Genomic DNA, 20,431 nt, shown 5'->3' on the forward strand with positions numbered 1-20,431 from the left:
TCGTGAAGTGGAACACCATCGTTCTGTACCGGACATCATTCGCGCCAAGCTTACTGATTTTAAGGAAGAAGTAAATATCAGTGAATGTACAGGTAATACGAGTAGACTAATGTTTAAACTGTCAAACATAAGGGAAAATTCAGACACACTAACTAACTTCATTAACATTAATTCCGATTACAAAAAGGATTAACCTACTCCAAAAAAGGTGCGATAACGAGTCATGAAAACGATGTACAAAAGAATCTCAACCAAAAATAAGGTCTTTCCTTTTGGGTGCTGCAGATCATTTCGTTATAGATCCAGGTAACAAATGGTTCAAATGGCTCTGAGCACTATGGGACTTAACATCTATGGTCATCAGTCCCCTAGAACCTAGAACTACTTAAACCTAACTAACCTAAGGACATCACACACGTCCATTCCCGAGGCAGGATTCGAACCTGCGACCGTAGCGGTCGCGCCTTTCCAGACTGAAGCGCCTAGAACCGCTCGGCCATAAAGGCCGGCTATCCAGGTAACACCAGTAAATAACTGGTAAAATTCGTACCATTCTACAGTAAATATAGCATTTACTCTTCCATAATAGTACAGGCTTTAATTTTTTTGAATACGTACTGTATGTAGTGTACGTATCAAGGTTGTTTAATTTACGTTTAAGTATATATTTGAAGTTTTTTAATACAATTGTGAATTACATTAAATGTTCTGAAATTAAATATATGTGCAGTGTTTCAGAACATACACTATATGTTATATTCCTGATTATATAAGGGCGTTTTGAAAGAAACGAGCCCGAGGCATAATTACAGAAACCAGTACCTGTATGTTAGAAGTATTGACCCTGGCTGTTGAGACACTTGCCCCACTATGACACAAGACGGTGAATGGCTGTCTCAGAAAATTCCCGGGGCTGCGATGTTAACCAGTTCCGTCGTCATCCGAGGTGAATCGTTTGCCCCTCCGAGCGCTTTTAAGGGGACCAAAAATGGCGTAATCACAGGGAGGGAGGTCCGGAATGTGTGGGGGGTGGCCGAGAACCTCCCATTTGAATTTCTGCAGGAGTGCCGCGACTGTGTTGGCCGTATGAGGCTTTGCATTGTCATAGAGCAGAATGACCCCACGGGTGAGATTGCCTGGTCGTCCACTGTTCTCCCGTGCTGCAGGAAGTGAATCAGGAGGGTCCTCTTTAAAAAGGCTCTGAGGGGCAAACTATTCACCTCGGACGACGACGTCCAGCTGTACGTGCGGAACTGGTTAACATCGCAGGCCTGGGAATTTTATGAGACAGCCATTCACCACCCTGTGTCACAGAGGGACAAGTGTCTCAACAGCCAGGGTCAATACTTCTAACATACAGGTACTGGTTTCTGTAATTACGCCTCCAGCTCGTTTTCTTCTGAACGCCCCTTACATGTTCAGATAACTGTTGTAGAAAAAATTTCTGTATTTAGGACTGGGACTGGACTCTGCCCCAATTATCCCAATTTATTGAGGTTTCCTGTAGATAAGTGGTAGTTACAAATTGAACACTTTCCATATAAATTTCATGACCTTTTCTTTAAATTTCTGCTTTTATTTTTTCAGTACTTGCTTTTTTGTGGCAGTAACCTTTATTGTAGACGTAGGATTAATGTAATAAATATAGAAGATACAAAACGAAAAGATTTGTCAAGAGTTTGTTTAGTAAGCGCGAGAGCGTCACGGAAAGTCGGAAGGTAAGAAATCACACGAGAGGCGTTGTCCGTTACAGAGAGCTTTACTCTTAAAATTCTGAGAGTGTACCTTTCGGGAAGTGGCAAGCTACATACTACTACCTCTGACGCACATCTCATGATCCGAAGGTGGCGGTAAATCAAGAAAAAAGATCTCGCACGGGTGAGTACAAACAAGAAAGCGAGTTATAATCGTAACACCGATGCCCTCGGACATACACTTAAATACAGCTTGCAAAGCATAGACGTTTGTGTGTGTACGCGGGGTATATAACCAGCAAAACATTTGGAGAAATGGGCTAAGGAAATCTTTTTCCTGTATTATTTGCCATACGGGCTTCCTAGTCGTTGTCTCATTTGAAAACAGACAGGTACCAAGAATTTGATGCAAGACGCACAGATGTTTGGAGAATTCTAGAAGAGCCCTGTATCCAGTACCTGGTCGAAAGAGCTGGCTAGAGTTTGTACAACACAAATTCGTAGGAAAAACACAGGAGCCAAAAAAGATATCAAGATTTTTGCTTGCAGTTAGTTCGAGCTATAGTAACAGCACCAAACTGCGAATGGAAACGAAGGAAATTTCGCCCAAGAAAACAAGTTGCAGTAAGTCAGTTCAGGAAGTCTAAAAAAAAAAAAAAAAAATGATCTCGCAAAGCTGAAAGGAGGCCCACGACAACAACATTACTAATAATAATAATAATGATAATAATAATAATAATAATAAAAATAATAATAATCATAAACTGTAAACAGCTGTGTAACACTATTCCTACTGAGCCAGTCGACTGATTTCAACCAAACTACGTACACGTATCACTTTCTATCTCAAAACATTTGCTCTTGGTGGGGGGGGGGGGGGGGGAGGAAAGATAAGAACCACCTTCCTAGCAAGGGGGTGGGGTGGGAGGAGGGTGAAAAGAAGTGTAGCCCGCGACTTTGTCGAGTGTTTGAGAACGAGACCATTACATGACTGGCAACAAACTTTACATATAATCACAAACTTTTACGAAGCGTTTTCTCGTTGACAGCCCCTCAAATGACGCAAGGAAAAAAAGTTTATAGCTTTTTACATGTTCACTGATCCTGTAGTAAAACTGCCGCATGAGGCACGACGTTTTGAGCTATTACTTCACTATTACTAAATCTATTCGTAACATATTTTGGACATAGTTTAACACATACTAGTGAATGTGCTCGCAAAATGTATACCAGGAGATAAATCGTAAAAAACTTCGAGTCTCCTGGAAACGAAACCACGGGGCGAATTTCGCTGGAGATGCAGGTGAACGACGTGTAAAAATATGTGTGAAATATATTAAATACGAGGTGCAGTCGGTAAACAAGATCCTATAGGTCTTGAAATGGAAACCACAGTGAAAAAAGTGTTTTATTGTCAAAAGTTTGTTATCCTTCCAGCTGTTTCTCTACATAGTGGCCGCTCCGACATCCGACATAGACATTTGTCGTAGCTTTGTACCAACTTCTCAACACCTTCGTCATAGAAGGCAGCCGCCTGCGCTTTCCGCTACTTATCTAGGCTGGTCTGCTGTTCGTTGTCTGTACTAAACTGTGGTCTTACAGCCAGCGGTTCATGTGAGTAGAGGTGAACATAAAGGGGGGCCTAATCCAGGCTGTATTCTGGGTGATCAGCTTCCCATCGAAAATGTTACAGCGACGTAGTCATTTTCTCTGCCAAGGGTTGTCATGAAAAAGAAAATGCATGACAGGTACGTTACGTGAGATTGCATGGAATCAGGCGGAACCTCGCAGCGGGCATACATGCTTGATGGAAGCCATTATTGTTATAAGCGTCTTTATGTACTCACTGAGTGCTTAGAGATGATATGAGCGACATGGCGCTATCTACGGGCAAAGCTTCGTCGGATTTCCCCTGTCGTTTCCATTTCGCGACCCATCGGACCTTACTTTCCGAATAGCCCTCGTATATTTGACATGTGCGTACACAGGCACAGCTACTGGTAAAAAGCTGCCCCTAAACCCCTGGATCGATTTCAACCAGGCTTAGTACAGACAAATTACTATCTGTGGAGGTAAAATCGAGCAACGTTCTGTTGTGGTTGGGGTGAGAAACTGGAGGCAGGAGGAGATGGATAGAAATAGGGAGAGAGGAGATGGTCAGACAGAGAGGGGGGGGGGGAGATTACATACAGAGGAGGAGGAAACGGACAGCAGAGAGGGGAAGGGGCAATGGGCAGAAAGTGAAAAATGAGGTGGAAGTGGAGATGGACAGAGGGTGGGGTAGGAGGAAATAAAGAGATGGATTGATAGAAAATTGAAATAAACGATGATAATAATAATAATAATAATAATAATAATAATAGTAATAATAATACCGTACATGACTTGCAGGCCTCTAGCTGAAATGGCTTGGAAGTTACAGAAAAACTAAATGTAATCTAATGACTGAATTGTTATATGTCCAGTGAGTAACAACTGTGGTGAGATTATTTGGGCAAACACAACTATACATGTATGAAGCTGTATTTTGATAGTAGGCGGACCCTGTTAATCCTGTCGACCTGGGGTATCAGAACACACCACTGTACATGAATGACAAATTTCTTAAAAATACGGTTTGGACATTGCTGGTAATTTCCGTAGTTTCGGCATGAGCTGTTTACCTAGACCACGTCATTTCCGTCATAGATGCGCTTTCGCTGATGAGATGGCCTAGTGGGGAGATGCAGCCACCTGCTACAGCAGACATTACCGGCCGCGGGTGCGACCTTGGAGAGCAGAGAAAGCCGGGACGCTGATGTCCCTGCGAGGCCGGGTCAGCGGTGATGACCCGCGCCATGGGAAAGCCGCCCTCCTCTCTCCTTATCTCCCACTGGTCCTGTTGCAGCGAACCTGATTCACCTCTGACTCCATTTAACAACGTTAAAAGTCTGCACGTTTGCAGATTTTTGGCAGCTCCTAGAAAATAAAAATCATCGTACATGTGGACCCCCAGTAAGTGAACGAACTTGTGGTACAGCTAACCTTCACTTCAAAAGACCTGTAAGTGTTCGTCCGCCCCGTGCGTCATATATTTTCCGCCCAAAAATACGGCCAATCCTTACCAATTTTGCGAGATTTCGAGGCTAACTCCGAAAGTTTCAGATAACGATGCAAGTTTCCGCTTTTATTATTATTTATACTTGTAACTTGCAAAATATTCTAATCCGGTGCGTCTTCACACTAACTCTGGCTGGTCTAGATTCGGTGTCGTGGCGGGCAACCAACGCGTTTGCATATCAGGACAATATTCGAACCGGAAAAGTGTCACATTTGAATGTGAAACATGCCTACAATCAGATGACAGACTACTCGTGTGGGCATTCGAACCTTATGACTCTTCGGAGTTAAGTAGGCACAGCCGCTAACCTCCCGTCATCTGTTGGTACCACTGATTATAGTTTCCTTTTCATGGACGGCAGTGTTCGTTCCTATAAGGGTCACTTGATGCACGAAACGTAACAAGGAGAGTGGTTCACCAAGCGCTCTGGATTTGAATATCATGACACGTGCCTGGGTGTTGCTTGCAGTTCTACGTGGAGGCATTCGTAGCAACGTGACATATTTTTCTTGTGGATGTATCGTACTCCTCGCATATTTTACTTGAAATATTTTGTTCTTATGTTGCTAAATGTGGAAAGCAAATGAAAACTGATGTACCAAACTGAGGTGTAACAATATTAGTTTTACATAGGACATCACAAAAAGACCTTCTAAATGACATAGTGCTGATAGCTTGCAAGAAAAGCTCGTTTACTTTCGTTACAACAGCACCGCTTCAATTCTAAAGGCCGACCGTTGTGGCCGTGCGGTTCTAGGCGCTTCAGTCTGGAACTGCGTGACCGCCACGGTCGCAGCTTCGAATCCTGCCTCGGGCATGGATGTGTGTGATGTCCTTAGGTTAGTTATGTTTAAGTAGTTCTAAGTTCTAGGGGACTGATCACCTCAGATGTTAAGTCCCACAGTGCTCAGAGCCATTTGAACCTTTTTTTTTTTTTTTTTTTCAATTCTAAACCAGTTATGAGTACAGGAATGTGAAAAGATTCGTTTAGGCTGTTGAGGAAGTCTGGGGAAAAAGGAATACTATTAACAGAAGATAGCTTGACAACTCTCGTTTTACTGATGACGATTTGGTTTTCCCAGTTAATATAGATATAACACAATAACAGAGTTCAATGAGCAAGTTTGAAAGTAGGCTTGAAAATCGTTTTAGAAACACTTAAAATATTGTAAAATGAACACATGGACAAAATCGCAAATAGACAATGACGATCTAGAAGCGATTTATGGATTGGTATTTAGCGCAGCTGAACAGAATGACTGGATGTGTAGTGAAACAAATAAATAGAACTTTAAGTAAAATTTTAAAACTGTTTGCAGTTAATTACGACCGTGATGAAGACAAAATTGAGGTGGGCGCAATGCGTAGCCAGGAAGATGGATGGTAGAGGGTCCGCCGAAACTCTTTGTTGCAGAAGAAACACATGAAAAGACTGCAACGTCGGTCTGATAAATGATGTATAGGGATATTAGGACACCTGCAGGAGCAACTTGGATGCGTATGGGCTGAGGTCATAATTCATATAGAATCCTGGAAATCTTTGTGCAGTAACGGATGATGATGATGATGATGATGATGATGATGATGATACATTTGCGTGGAAGAAGACTCATGATGGTGGGGGCGATGTTCAGTATCAAGGGTCTGACTTTCCAGCCGTCATTATGTTTAATCCGTCTATAGCGTGTATTTCGGGATGCGTAAAAAAAAAAAAGTTAGGCGTTGATTTCACTTCACGTCGAGGTTTACCAGTGACAGTGTAATTCTGTCAGAGCCAGCAAAGAACTTTGAATGGCAGCTGAATGGAATGGCAAGTGCCTTGAAAAAGAGTTTATAAGATGAACATCATCAATAGTAAAGCAAGGGTAATGCAATTTAGTAGAATAATATCAGCCGACGCTAAAAGGAATTAGGTTACAAAATGAGACACACAAAGTAGTATAAGAGTTTTGCTTTTTGGGCACGAAGGTAATTGATGTTAGCCGAAGTAGACAGAGATGAAATGGAGACTGGCTACAGCACGAAAAACATTTCTGAAAAAGAGGAATTTGTTTATTTGTAATACAAATTTGTATATTAGGAAGTCATTTATATAGGTATTTGTGTGGTATTCCTCGTCTGCCTAGAACCGTGTACAAGAACGAAATGCTCGGATTAAAAAAGAGTGTAAGATAGGGATGTAGTCTTTCGCCCCTACTGGTCAGTCTATACAGCGATCACGGAAATAAAAGAGAGGTTCAAGAGTGGATTAAAATTCTGGGTGAAAGAACTTCAGTGATAACATTCGCTGATGACATTGGTATCCTCAGTGAAATTGGGGGATAATTACATGATGCGTTGAATTGAATGGATAGTATAATGAGTTCAGAATATGGATTGAGAGTAATCCGGAAAAAGGCGAAGGAAATGAGACGTAGTAGAAATGAGAACAGCGAGAAACATACCAGAATTGAGAATCGTGAGACCTAGGCATCAAAATAACCCATGATGCACGGAGCAAGGAGGACATAAAATGGAGACTAGCACTGGCAAAAACGGTTCCTAGCCAAGAGAAGTCTACTAGTGTCAAACATAGGCCGTAATTTGAGAAAGAATGTATTCTCGAAATTTCGTTGCTCTACGTTAATTATTTTTTGGTGTTGCATTTTTTAAGTTAGTGTATTATGTACAGATGATACAATGAACAGCGTATGTCTGTTTACCTGCATCTGTATCTGTTTCCCTATTAGGAATCATATTTCCTTTCCAGTTCGTATGCACCCAACTCAGACCCTGTTTTGTTTTATCACAATTCTGTTCCACAATTCAGACCGTCGTTGCTAGCTTGTAAATTCATGTACATCCTCTCCTCACACGTCTGACGGTTCCATCAACGAAGCCATTTTGAAATCTGACAGCTGTTTACTGCATCTCACGATAGTGTTGCCATCACGCCTTAAATTCTTTCGTGCGGTATAGAGGGACTTGTCTGTGTTACAAGTCCACTTTCTGCGCGAAACGAATTTTCAGCACCGGTTTAGACAGTCAACGCTTTCCATTTTAGGACCACCAGGTGTGGAATCGTGTGAAAAGAACAAACACAGTAATGGCTCATATACCCAAAAAACCCGTATTTCGTCTCAACGTCTCAGTTGCTATTGTGAGATTAAAAGGTTGGCGCAGAATGCGGGTTGGATCAAACCGGTCAGAAGACCGTTGTTGTTGTGGTCTTCAGTCCAGAGGCTGGTTTGATGCGGCTCTCCGTGCTACTCTACCCTGTGCAAGCCTGTTCGTCTCCGAATAACTACTGCAACCTACATCCTTCTTAATCTGCTTAATGTCTTCATCTCTTGGTCTCTGTACGATTTTTACCCACCACGCTTCCGTCCAATACTAAATTGGTTATCCCTTGAGGCCTCAGAACGTGTCCAATAAACCGATCCCTTCTGCTAGTCAAGTTGTGCCACAAATTCCTTTTCTCGTAAATTCTGCTTAGTACCTCCTCACTAGTTACGTGATATACCCATCTAATCTCCAGCATTCTTCTGTAGGAGCACTTTTCGCACGCTTCTATTCTCCTCTTGTCTAAACTATGTATCTTCCATGTTTCACTGCCGTATATGACTACATTCCATACAAATACTTTCAGGAAAGACTTCCTGATACTTAAATCTGTACTCGATGTTAACGAATTCCTCTTCCCCAGAAACGTCCGACCATCATCAGTTATTTTGCTTCGCAAATACCAAAACTCATCTACTATTTTGTGTCTCATTTCCTAATCTAATTCACTCAGAATAACCTGATTTAATTCGACTACATTCCATTATCCTCGTTTTGCTCTTGTTGATGTTCATCTTACAACATCCTCTCAAGACACTGTCCATTCCAGTCAGCTGTTCTTCCAGGTCCTTTGCTGTCTCTGACACAATTACAATGTCGTCGACAAACCTCAAAGTTTTTATTTCTTCTCCATGGATTATCTTTCGTACGCCAAATTTTTGTTTCTTTTACTACTTGATCAGTGTACAGATTAAATAACGTGGGAGATAGGCTACAACCGTGTCTCATTGTATTCTCAATCACTACTTCCCTTTCGTGCCCCGCGACTCTTTATAATTGCCATCTGGTTTCTGTACAAATTGTAAATAGCTTTTCGCTCTCTGTATTTTAGCCCCGCCACCTTCAGAATTTGAAAGTATCCCAGTCAGCATTGTCAAAAGCTTCCTCTAAGTCGATAAACACTAGAAACGTAGCTTTGCCTTTCCTTAAGCTATCTTCTAAGATGAGTCGTATTGTCAGTTTTGCCTCGCGTGTTCGAGCATTTGTCCGGAATCGAAACTGATCTTCCCCCGAGGTCGGCGTCCACCAGTTTTTTCATTCGTCTGTAAAGAATTCGTGTTATGACAGAAAAGTAGCTGAAACACAAATATCCTGCAGAGTATTGAAAAAGAAAGCAGATACGTGTATGGTTTTGCTTCGGCGCTCTGTTTTTCTCCACTTTACCGGACGATCAGGTTGGGGCGCTGGAGAGCCAGGCGAGGCGGTCTCGTGAAGCGCGCCCTCGTGTGTGGAGCGGCGGAATGGGAGTGGGTGGGGGAAGACAGACGGAGCGCCTGCTGGGCGCAGTATGTAGGCCGAGGATCGGAGGAGAGGCGGAGAGAGAGGAGAGGTAACTCGCTTAACGCAAACAGCATTAGCCGCCGGCGGCGGCAGTCGCTGCGCGGACATGACGGTGGCTGGTGGTGTTGCCGGTGTTGGTGCTAGCGGCGACAGCCAGGCGCCCGCCTCGTCCCGACTCATGGGCTCGCTGCGCCGCTTCTCCACCTCCTCGCGCCACTCCGTAAGTCCAGCAGCTGCCTGGCGCCTTCGCAGGCCCCGACGCAGTGTTTAGGGGATGCCTTACGTTGTTTACGTTGCGTGTGAAAAGTCCCCAAACAGGTGACGCAGGCGGGCGTACCGTCCGTTCCTGCTTGTGAGTGATGGTTGCGACAGTGATTTGTGGTGGTTTGAATGTGCGCTCACGAGCGAGGACGTCCGAGTAAGGACCGTAACTTTCGTTGCCTTCTGTGTGCCTGTAATGCGGTAAGTATTGCAGTTGTCTACGGGGAGTTCGTGCGAATATCGCACAGCTGTTATATGTGATCCCATCATATCACTCGACTCCGTCTTAAGGACCATATCGCACGCCTCGCTACAATCGAGAAGATACCTACGTCTACACTCAGGCAGAAGATACTTCTTGGTCCCAGAATGAATTTTTCACTCCGTGGAGTGTCATGGTGTTTGGAAAGTAGGACACAGGCACCGACAGAAGTGAAGCTACGGGGATAGGACGTGATTCGTGTATGGATAGTTCAGTCTGCAAAAGGCAAGGTTTTGGGTTCGAACCCTGCCGGGAATTTCTAGGTAACTTGTTTCAGTCTGCTCCATTCACAGAAGAATCGTGGGATTATTTATGAAATGCCTTCGCACCACCCCTTATTTTTCTTCTTCTACTTTTTAAAGGGTCTTGCGTAATATACAACGGGATGGTGACTCCGCTCTGATAACGAGTTCTTCGAATTTAAAAAATTACGGCTTCTCGAGGTTATTAGAAGTAGAAAGTACGTCCCGACAGTTTTCTTCCAGACCGAATTTCCTGGCTTGTCGCGAATCGTTCCAAATTATTACTGTCGCTGATGCTTCCTATTATTACTTCCGTACATTGTTGCCACATTCCCGCTGGCTGTGCGGGGCCAGCAACATCGAGAGGAAAGATTTGGAGAGGAACGTGGCTTCCCCTGCCACAATGTACCAGCTGAGTTAAATTCGCCGAAATTGAATGAAATGCCATATTGTCGATGTGATTTATGAATCTGTCTGTCAGAAGTTTGAAATTGTCACGGCATTTTCAATAAGTCGCAAGTTAAGCGTTGCTGAACGGTTTACACTATAGTTTTTTCCCAGTTCTCTGGCAGTCAAACGAAGCCCGGCACGTGTTTTCTCTTTCAGTGAGCCTGTGATCTTTCTACTTCATATCCCACATTTTTAAATTTGACACGCTTCATTAGTGATTCATTAAGCCCGAAGGCAAATCGTGTGAAGTGTCGTTTGTCGTCCCTTAAACAATTATTGTACATAGTAGGTAGTCGCTAATTCTTGAACCAGGTTACAATTTAGTTACGTTTCGCTGATAACGCTTCCTCATAGATGGAAATCATCAGTTCCGAGGAGTCTAAAATTGCTACTCATATTATTAGCCAAGTCGCTAATAAATAACATTAAGAATATTACCCGTCAGTTGGCGAAACTTCACTGCGACCAGTAACACATTTACTTGCAGCGTTACGTGCTGCCTCCTGGCTGCGAAGAAGTCTGCGAAAGCGCCAACGGTGCTATATATCACGTATCGGTGTCGGTGGAGTTCTCAGTCTGGAACTTGTAGAAAGTGTAAACATATCAAATGTAGGCTAATTCGAACTATCACGATCTGTGTTTTGTAACCCATGCTGGTTCCCATGTAGAAACTAGTTGTATTTCAGCTAGGTCAGTTCTTCGAAAAATAACGTGCTTTACTGTTGTTCTACAGTTACAATCATTCCTACTGCCATCTTTGTACTACGGCGCGACTTTATGCATCAGCGGCCATACTAGACGACGTTGTTGTTGTTGTTGGTGGTGGTGGTGGTGGTGGTGGTGGTCTTCAGTGAAGACAGGTGTGTTGCAGCTGTCTGCACGTTAGTAAATCCCCGCGAGTATCTTCATCCCCCAGATATACTGCTGCAGCCTATATCCATTTGAACTGTAGTCAAGCTTGGTCTCCTGCTGCAATTCTTACTCCCTGCCCTTCCCTTGGTAACAAAATTCCTTGCTGCCTCAGTATGCTTAATACAGTTGTCATAAGGTCTGATGTGGTTCTTGTCGCAGGTGCTACTTCCTGTAAGGCGTTGGTTTCGTCTTTACGAAAGTATTGCGGACGTGTTTTCTTTCGTCTGTTACGCATCCTTGTTCCTGCTGCAAATGTTTCAGTCTAGATTTGAACGAAAGTTCATTTTCAAATTTCGAGCTAAGAAGAATGATAAAGTGAATTTAAATGTTTGCCTGTATTTCCAGTCACAGATGGTTTCGACAGCTGCAGTTGTGGCAGCCGAGAGAAGTGGACGCAATATGTGCTTTATTCGAATGTATGATGCTCATTAACTGGTTGGCTTATTTTTTAGTGTCAGTGAAACACTCACTCTTCGGAAGGGGAAACGGTGCAGTTATGAGAAAGCAACCTACCCGCATGCTGCTGTGGTTTTAAGTTCTCTCTCGTGTAAAGGTGAATCCCGTTGACAAGGAAGCACGGTCCCAAGTGACCCATGCGACATCTCTGTAGACATATAGGGGACCTCCCGTGTGAGTTTTGGAGGGAGAGAGGGCATTTTTCTGTCGGTGAAATGCGATAGTGAAACTGGAGTAGGCTAGTTTCGCCGTATGCGGGCTTTGACCTTGAGTGTTGGATTACGCGTGTGACTCCTGTCGCATGCACGCTGGCCACTGAGTAAAGTCCCGAGTTTCGTTGCACTGTGTTAAGTGTTTAGACTACAGAATAGTTCTAGTGGTTGGTTTCAGTGCCGTATGCAGCGCTGTAAACGGGAAATCACAAAATTTCATGAATTTTATAGTTTATTCTGCCTTCGGCTTTAAAGGCTGCCATTAATTTTTGAGGCGATTATCTTAATTTATTTTTCATCGTGTTCCTTGCTCTAGTAGCCATTGACAAGAGTTAATCGCAGCTGGTTTTTAGCTGCGCGGATGAAATCTCTCTGTATTCGGATAACATCTTATCTTGTTAGTGAGAATAACTGAACTCGTTGCCTATGTTTTTCTTTACGGGATAGAAAGGGAAGAGGCCAAATGATCTAAGTAATCATAACCTGTTTTTGTCCCTAATATGCGATCATCAGTTCTTTGCCTTGGTTCGCCCTTCAACCATCGGAATATTATCATGGGAACCAAGCCCACTGTTCGGTGACAAGCTACGTAGTGCTCGAGTGAATGAGTGACGTGAAAGTCATTCAGACACTAGATCCACACTCCTGAGGACCAGGGTTACAACCCTCATTCAGTCAATAACATTTTGGTTTTGTTTGCTGTGTGGTTTGCCTAGATCTCGTAAGGTGAACACCAAGATGAAGTTCTTTAAAACAAGGTAAATTTACTTCCCCAACATGAGTTCATACATAAGTCTCTTCTGATATCATCGTTGACAGTTCATTTTTTATACGCTAATCTTCCATCCTCAGACCATCTTTCGAAATAGGAACTGCTTCGTGTCCGATATGCATGGTGTAACGGAGACAGTGAATTCCATATCCATCGGGGGATTTTACACGATTCGTAATTTTTGGTATTTTCGCAGTTTTTCTGTACATGGCCGTCTGTTATGTTTGTGTAGAGGGATGCTGTTGTTCAACAGTGGAACTTCACTGCGACCAGTAAAATACATACTGAAGACAGTTACAATATGCAACGAGGTCATTGCTAACACATCCACGTGAAAACCTTAAGATGGCTGACACCTAGGTACATGTATAATATGGAACTTCAGAGCTCTGTATCTTTTAGAATAATTATTAGCATTCACAAAATCCAGATGTGTTTGATGGAATGTAGCAGAGCAACTTAATGACCACTGCTCGATGTTATTTAGTGCGATTAAAAATTATCTGGCCTTGGGGTACTCCGAGCCCGATTGTCCGTATCGGAGTTATCAGAGCCCATCGTTGGAGAGTAGATGACTCAGTTGTGACTAAACAATGGACTTCTCCGATCCGCAGTGAGTTTGTTCAGAACCATAGTGAGAATATAAAATGAAGGTAGAGAAAAGTTGGTCTTCGCTGAATTACCGAGGGAAATTTGAGATAGCTCAGATTTTAGATTCTGGAGAGCTTAAATTATTCTCTCTCTCTCTCTCTCTCTCTCTCTCTCTCTCTCTCTCTCTCTCTCTCTCACACACACACACACACACACCGTAGAAGTTTTTCGCTGTTGTCCTAAAGTTGCTGTCTAAGTGAATGCTCTGCAACTTTAATATTGCTTCTTGATGCCCTTTGCCTAAAAAGGCAGGAACGTTACCACGATAAATGGAAAAATTGAGTTTGTTATTCGTCGTCAGTTGAGCTTTACTGGTTTTGGAGAACGTTTGACACTCAAGGGTTTGGTACTAAACGAATCCGTTACCGTAGAAACATCTGAAACACAATCCTTCTGTTAGGGCTGTGTAATTCGCTTTGTACATTTCCTGGTGCGTCGTAAAGCGACGATAAAACTGGTTTCGAAGTTGTTCTCTTAAGTGATTAACTCTGTTACCAGATTTGGTACGAGAATGGCGCTTTCCTTCCAGAGCCTGAAGAGCATCGGAGCTTCAACTGAGACGCAGTAAAACGCCGTAACGCAGTTGAGTGAAGCAGTCGCAACTGTGACAAAAGAAAAAGCTGGCGGAAGTCTCAGGAGCGGTTGTGGGGCATCCCGGAATCCTGTCCAATGCCTCTACCTGCCACTGACGTCAGTTGAGGCAACTTGCACCTCAGCAGGCGCCAGACAGCGTTTTCTACGTTAATAAGTGCTCGGAGTGTGACGACGTTCATTATCGACTTCAAAATATATGTGCCCTATCGAATTAAAACGTGCATTAACAATGTCGTTCATTTCATTTGCCTCTTATTAGCGTTATAATACGCAGACGGGAATAGAAAATGTTACACGATACTCCAGTATTTCTCTGCATGTGAAATGTTTTGATTGAAATTTCATCCATGTGCGAGCTTGAAAAAAACCGTTCCTACAGATGAAGAAAGTGTGCGCACATGACGGCTGTTGGATGCGTGTACGTTACTGGAATGTTTGAGGGTGCAAATGTCAACACAGCATGCCCAGAGGACGTCCACATGTCTTCGGACTTTGCGAAAGATCTAATCATTGGCATGAGGGACGTGGAAGCACAATTCCGACGTATCTCTGACAGCTGTAGTGCAATGACTGCAGAACGAATGGTGCTCAGGTGGACTCAGGGCAACAGTCTGGCAAAAAGACCACAAAAAGATTGCGGGATCTTCGACTGGCTCTGACAGATTGACTGATGACAACAGTTGATATCCGCGCTGTGATTAAGTGTGTCACCTCGAACCGTCCGGAACAGAGTACTGGAAGCTGGGTTGAGGTCTTAAGTTGCTGACATCATACCACAGGCAACGGAGATCTGCATGGTGTAGAGCGAGAGCCAATTGGGATATTGAATGACATTGTGGTAGTCGGCAATTAGTCTTGCTTCTGTTTGTGGCGGTCCACATCGACACCAGTGTGTCCATGGATGACCTAGTGTAAGGTCACAAAAAGCAGCGGTTCTCGAGACCCATGCATCACCAACTGCTGTGATCATGGTGTGAGGAACTGTTGAATATGGGTGCAGGATTTATTTGGTAATGCTCGCCAGTATGTGGCAAGAATGATAAACCCTGTTGTGGGGTGTTACACCCTACATGACCAGTTTACCAAATCGCATTTTCCAGCGCAAGAACAAGTACCTCACCCCCTCCCACGGACACGCACAATGTCTTTCACACCGCCGTTCATGACCAAGGTACAAAATGGCATATTCCAGCTGCATGATGCAACACCCCACACTGCAGTTCACGCTCAGACACCTTGAGGAATTGTTGGATCCTTGACTAAACTGCACTGAACCCCGATTTGTCACCAACATAGTACACTCCTGGAAATGGAAAAAAGAACACATTGACACCGGTGTGTCAGACCCACCATACTTGCTCCGGACACTGCGAGAGGGCTGTACAAGCAATGATCACACGCACGGCACAGCGGACACACCAGGAACCGCGGTGTTGGCCGTCGAATGGCGCTGGCTGCGCAGCATTTGTGCACCGCCGCCGTCAGTGTCAGCCAGTTTTCCGTGGCATACGGAGCTCCATCGCAGTCTTTAACACTGGTAGCATGCCGCGACAGCGTGGACGTGAACCGTATGTGCAGTTGACGGACTTTGAGCGAGGGCGTATAGTGGGCATGCGGGAGGCCGGGTGGACGTACCGCCGAATTGCTCAACACGTGGGGCGTGAGGTCTCCACAGTACATCGATGTTGTCGCCAGTGGTCGCCGGAAGGTGCATGTGCCCGTCGACCTGGGACCGGACCGCAGCGACGCACGGATGCACGCCAAGACCGTAGGATCCTACGCAGTGCCGTAGGGGACCGCACCGCCACTTCCCAGCAAATTAGGGACACTGTTGCTCCTGGGGTATCGGCAAGGACCATTCGCAACCGTCTCCATGAAGCTGGGCTACGGTCCCGCACACCGTTAGGCCGTCTTCCGCTCACGCCCCAACATCGTGCAGCCCGCCTCCAGTGGTGTCGCGACAGGCGTGAATGGAGGGACGAATGGAGACGTGTCGTCTTCAGCGATGAGAGTCGCTTCTGCCTTGGTGCCAATGATGGTCGTATGCGTGTTTGGCGCCGTGCAGGTGAGCGCCACAATCAGGACTGCATACGACCGAGGCACACAGGGCCAAAACCCGGCATCATGGTGTGGGGAGCGATCTCCTACACTGGCCGTACACCACTGGTGATCGTCGAGGGGACACTGAATAGTGCACGGTACATCCAAACCGTCATCGAACCCATCGTTCTACCATTCCTAGACCGGAAAGGGAACTTGCTGTTCCAACAGGACAATGCACGTCCGCATGTATCCCGTGCCACACAACGTGCTCTAGAAGGTGTAAGTCAACTACCCTGGCCAGCAAGATCTCCGGATCTGTCCCCCATTGAGCATGTTTGGGACTGGATGAAGCGTCGTCTCACGCGGTCTGCACGTCCAGCACGAACGCTGGTCCAACTGAGGCCCCAGGTGGAAATGGCATGGCACGCCGTTCCACAGGACTACATCCAGCATCTCTACGATCGTCTCCATGGGAGAATAGCAGCCTGCATTGCTGCGAAAGGTGGATATACACTGTACTAGTGCCGACATTGTGCATGCTCTGTTGCCTGTGTCTATGTGCCTGTAGTTCTGTCAGTGTGATCATGTGATGTATCTGATCCCAGGAATGTGTCAATAAAGTTTCCCCTTCCTGGGACAATGAATTCACGGTGTTCTTATTTCAATTTCCAGGAGTGTATATCGGAACTGAGGAAGGCAAACTTTCGTATCAGCCTTCAATCAGCACTCTACACGAGCTGACATTGCAGGTGTTTCAGGCATGGCAAGAAATTCAGGATGAGGATGTTTCTTAGATCACAAGGAATACAAGGGTGTATTCGTGTTCTAGGTGATCATACCTCCTACTGATTACGACTGTCATTTCTGAATGGAATGAACATTAAATTATTTGATACACATTATGTGATGAACATTTCAACAAAGTTTGATAAGTGTGATGTAACACTTTCCGTGTCCGTCAGTGTGTCTTGTCCCGTTCGTTGCAATCCCAAGTAATTACCCTGCAGAGAAGCACGAAATCCCCTGTCAAAATATTATTTATCTCGAAAACTCGTACTATAACCCGTGAAAGCGTAGTGGACGAATAAGCATGATTTTAGAACTACTCTAGCTTCAGTATATTTGCAACGTATTTGTTTATTGTTGTGTATACATTATGCATATAATGCAAGACTAAAGGCAGCAAAGTGAAACTTGTTTTAATTCTCGCCTAATTCGTGCTTTTGCTCACACTTCATGCCGGCGCGGTTCTTCTACCTGTCTGTCGACGAGACGCACTTAATTTTTTCTGAGTACACACTTCCCTTCAAATCGGACAGTGTACTCTGTTCACCACATCTTGACAATGTTGGAAGCGCCTGTTGCCGTTCCTCCGTTCTTGCGAATTAAATTCTATTTTTAAAGCTCCGCCTCGTGCAAAACTCAAGATATTTTTTCCTTTTTTTTCCCAAACATGTTTAGACACCTGTGCTTCATCTTCAATGGAACTCGTTTTATTTTTCCAAAATATTACACAAAACTTCTGCTTGATTCTCTGTTTTACATCTAGAAATAATAACACATTCATTTTAGATTGTTGTGATCGTTCACCTGTAACTGCATTGGACTGGACATGTTGGTGTTTTTATGGCTTGACAACATGTCATAAGCAAAGTTTGCTTCGCATTGAGATGCGTATTTCGCTTGGTGGCGTTGCATTTGAATTTAGCAGGCTTGCCCATTTGAACCTTTCGTATTTGTAAATCAACCATAAAGAAACTCATTAACTGATGTTTTAACTTGTGGGCGTACAGTGATTTTAATCGAGTATTATTTAATGATGAAAAAGGGTTCAGTTGTGTAGATGATATCAATACGCAATGTAGTTCCAATTCTGAAACGCATCGGATAAAAAAAAAAAATAGCGACAGGAAGTGACGGTGGTAATTTGTTGTTGTCGTTAATACTTTTCTTAAAGGATTTCAAATTAAGGTATCGCCGGCCGTGGTGGCCGTGAGGTTCTAGGCGCTTCAGTCTGGAACCGCGGGACTGCTACGGTCGCGGGTTCGAATCCTGCCTCGGGCATGGATGTGTGTGATGCCCTTACGTTAGTTAGGTTTAAGTAGTTCTAAGTTCTAGGGGACTGATGACCTAAGATGTTAAGTCCCATAGTGCTCAGAGGCATTAAGGTAGCATATGTTTTGTTAGAAAAGATATTTCGAAACATAATTGTCAGTACTGTAGATCATTGAGAGAAGCTTTGTTGTTAGTGTTGTTGTTGTTGTCGCAAGTTACCATTGAAGATTCTTTACTAGGCACAAATTTTATTGCGACTGATGTTAGAGGAAAGAAATGTGTTCTATTCTGTACTCATTGCTGGAGGAATAAGCTGAGGAAAAAAATTATGGCGAGGATAAGAATAGATTAAAAAATGACCTACTTTACGGAACCCAATGATAATGACGGCAACAGATTAACCGATATTTCATACTGTAGTAATTTTCATATCTTCTTTCCGCTTCATATATATTTTCAATTTTTTTCTTTAAAACTTACTGCCATTTACGGCTTTGAATAATGGATTATACCAAGCAAAACCTAGAAGAGTTGGAACCATTAGGAATTTGTTTGCCCCAAGTTCGAAGATATGCGTAGTGAGCTGTGTGCTGCGGAAGGCAACTTCACTACTTCAACGCGTGCTTGTGCGGCCACTGAAAGAGCTACAAGAGAACTCATCGACGCGGCCCGAAGTTGTTTGCCTCGCGAGACGCAACGTTTTCTGTCGGCAGGAACGTGCTTGGAAGTTGGTCTGGCACCGATCCCGCCAGCCACTCATATTCGGCCCGCATAAGCAGGGCTGTTCACGAACAGACTGTCGATGGAATGTCAGACAACTTTCTCGGCTTGGCGTCTCCGTAGAAAGTGAACACAACTTTCTGTAAACTGTAGGGGTGGAAGACCGCCAAAGTACCTCTCTCTCTCTCTCTCTCTCTCTCTCTCTCTCTCTCTCTCTCTCTTCTTCTTCTTCTTTTGATAGCTGCGTGCATTCGCTAAAACAAGTCTTCTACCGCAGGCCATGCGCTTCAGACACTGGGCGCACGTTACGCAATGTGCGATATGTGCGTTGTAACTTTAATACTGGCAAATTTTTATTTACAACTTATACAACGTAGATATAGGTTTCAAAGTTCTACTGTCCTTCAGAATAGTGACCAGCATAGGATACCCTTATTGTGTTGATAGTTTGAGTGGAGCGATCCATTAGCCGACTCACCTGTGTAACAGTTCTGTAGCGAATGCCATCCAATTCAGGAATCAAGTTGAAGTCACCAGAACATTAGACCGTGGAATTTGGAGGTTGAAATAGCACTCCCCCCCACCTAGCTGAAAGAAAAAAGCAGCGACACATTCTTCTCGACCTAGTTGTCAGTTTGCAGGAAAGTGCTCGGGCACATAAGGCGCAAGTTCCGACTGATTTGTTCGATTGATGCGGCTGGGAAGTGCTGTACCACCGATTAAACTCTCCGGACTTAAGCGCTCGTGCCTTCAGTTTGATCCCTAAGATGAAGGAACTACTCCTTGGCATTCGCTTCAGAACTGTTACAGATTCATCGGGCAATAGACATCTCCACTCAAATATCAACACAACTAGCACTGCTGAGCATATAATATGACTTCCACATCACTGGCAATGCGTTATACACAATGCCGGTGACTACTGTGATAGACAGTAAAACTTTGATACATGTATCCATTTTCGATAAGTTGTGAATAAGTAGTTGCCACTATTAAAGTTCCAACCCTCGTAACTGCATCGCTGTAGACGAAGAAACGCTTACTGCACAGACCTGGAGGGAGTCTGTCTCTGTGTTGTCGTCGTCGTCGTCGTCGTCTTCAGTCCAAAAATTTGTTGCTGAACGCTTGTATATCCTGTGCAAACCTCTTAATTTCTGTAACTACTGCAAACTACAGCTATTTGAACCTGCTGTCTATAAAGAAATGGTTCCAATGGCTCTGAGCACTCTGGGACTTAACTTCTGAGGTCACCAGTCCCCTAGAACTTAGAATTACTTAAATCTAACTAACCTAAGGACATCATACACATCCATGCCTGAGGTAGGATTCGAACCTGCGACCGTAGCGGTCGCGCAGTTCCAGACTGTTGCGCCTAGAACCGCTCGGCCACCCTGCTGTCTTTAGT

At 44.2% G+C, this 20,431-nt stretch overlaps 1 protein-coding gene across 9 annotated transcripts in view; it reads left to right on the forward strand.

Moving 5' to 3' along the window:
* Window positions 1-20,431, forward strand: part of LOC124623161 (protein kinase C and casein kinase substrate in neurons protein 1-like) — a 528,164-nt gene that overhangs the window by 421,019 nt on the left and 86,714 nt on the right. For 2 of the 9 annotated variants that reach the window (XM_047148951.1, XM_047148957.1), the window contains exon 1: window positions 9,497-9,616. The exons of the other annotated variants lie outside the window; for them this stretch is intronic. In XM_047148951.1, coding sequence (XP_047004907.1) covers window positions 9,503-9,616 — 114 coding nt within the window. In that variant the 5' untranslated portion in view covers window positions 9,497-9,502. Of the gene's footprint in view, window positions 1-9,496; window positions 9,617-20,431 lie in introns of those variants that run through there. 9 annotated transcript variants of the gene reach the window in all.

Source organism: Schistocerca americana, chromosome 7 (assembly GCF_021461395.2).
Source record: "Schistocerca americana isolate TAMUIC-IGC-003095 chromosome 7, iqSchAmer2.1, whole genome shotgun sequence".
NCBI lineage: Eukaryota > Metazoa > Arthropoda > Insecta > Orthoptera > Acrididae > Schistocerca > Schistocerca americana.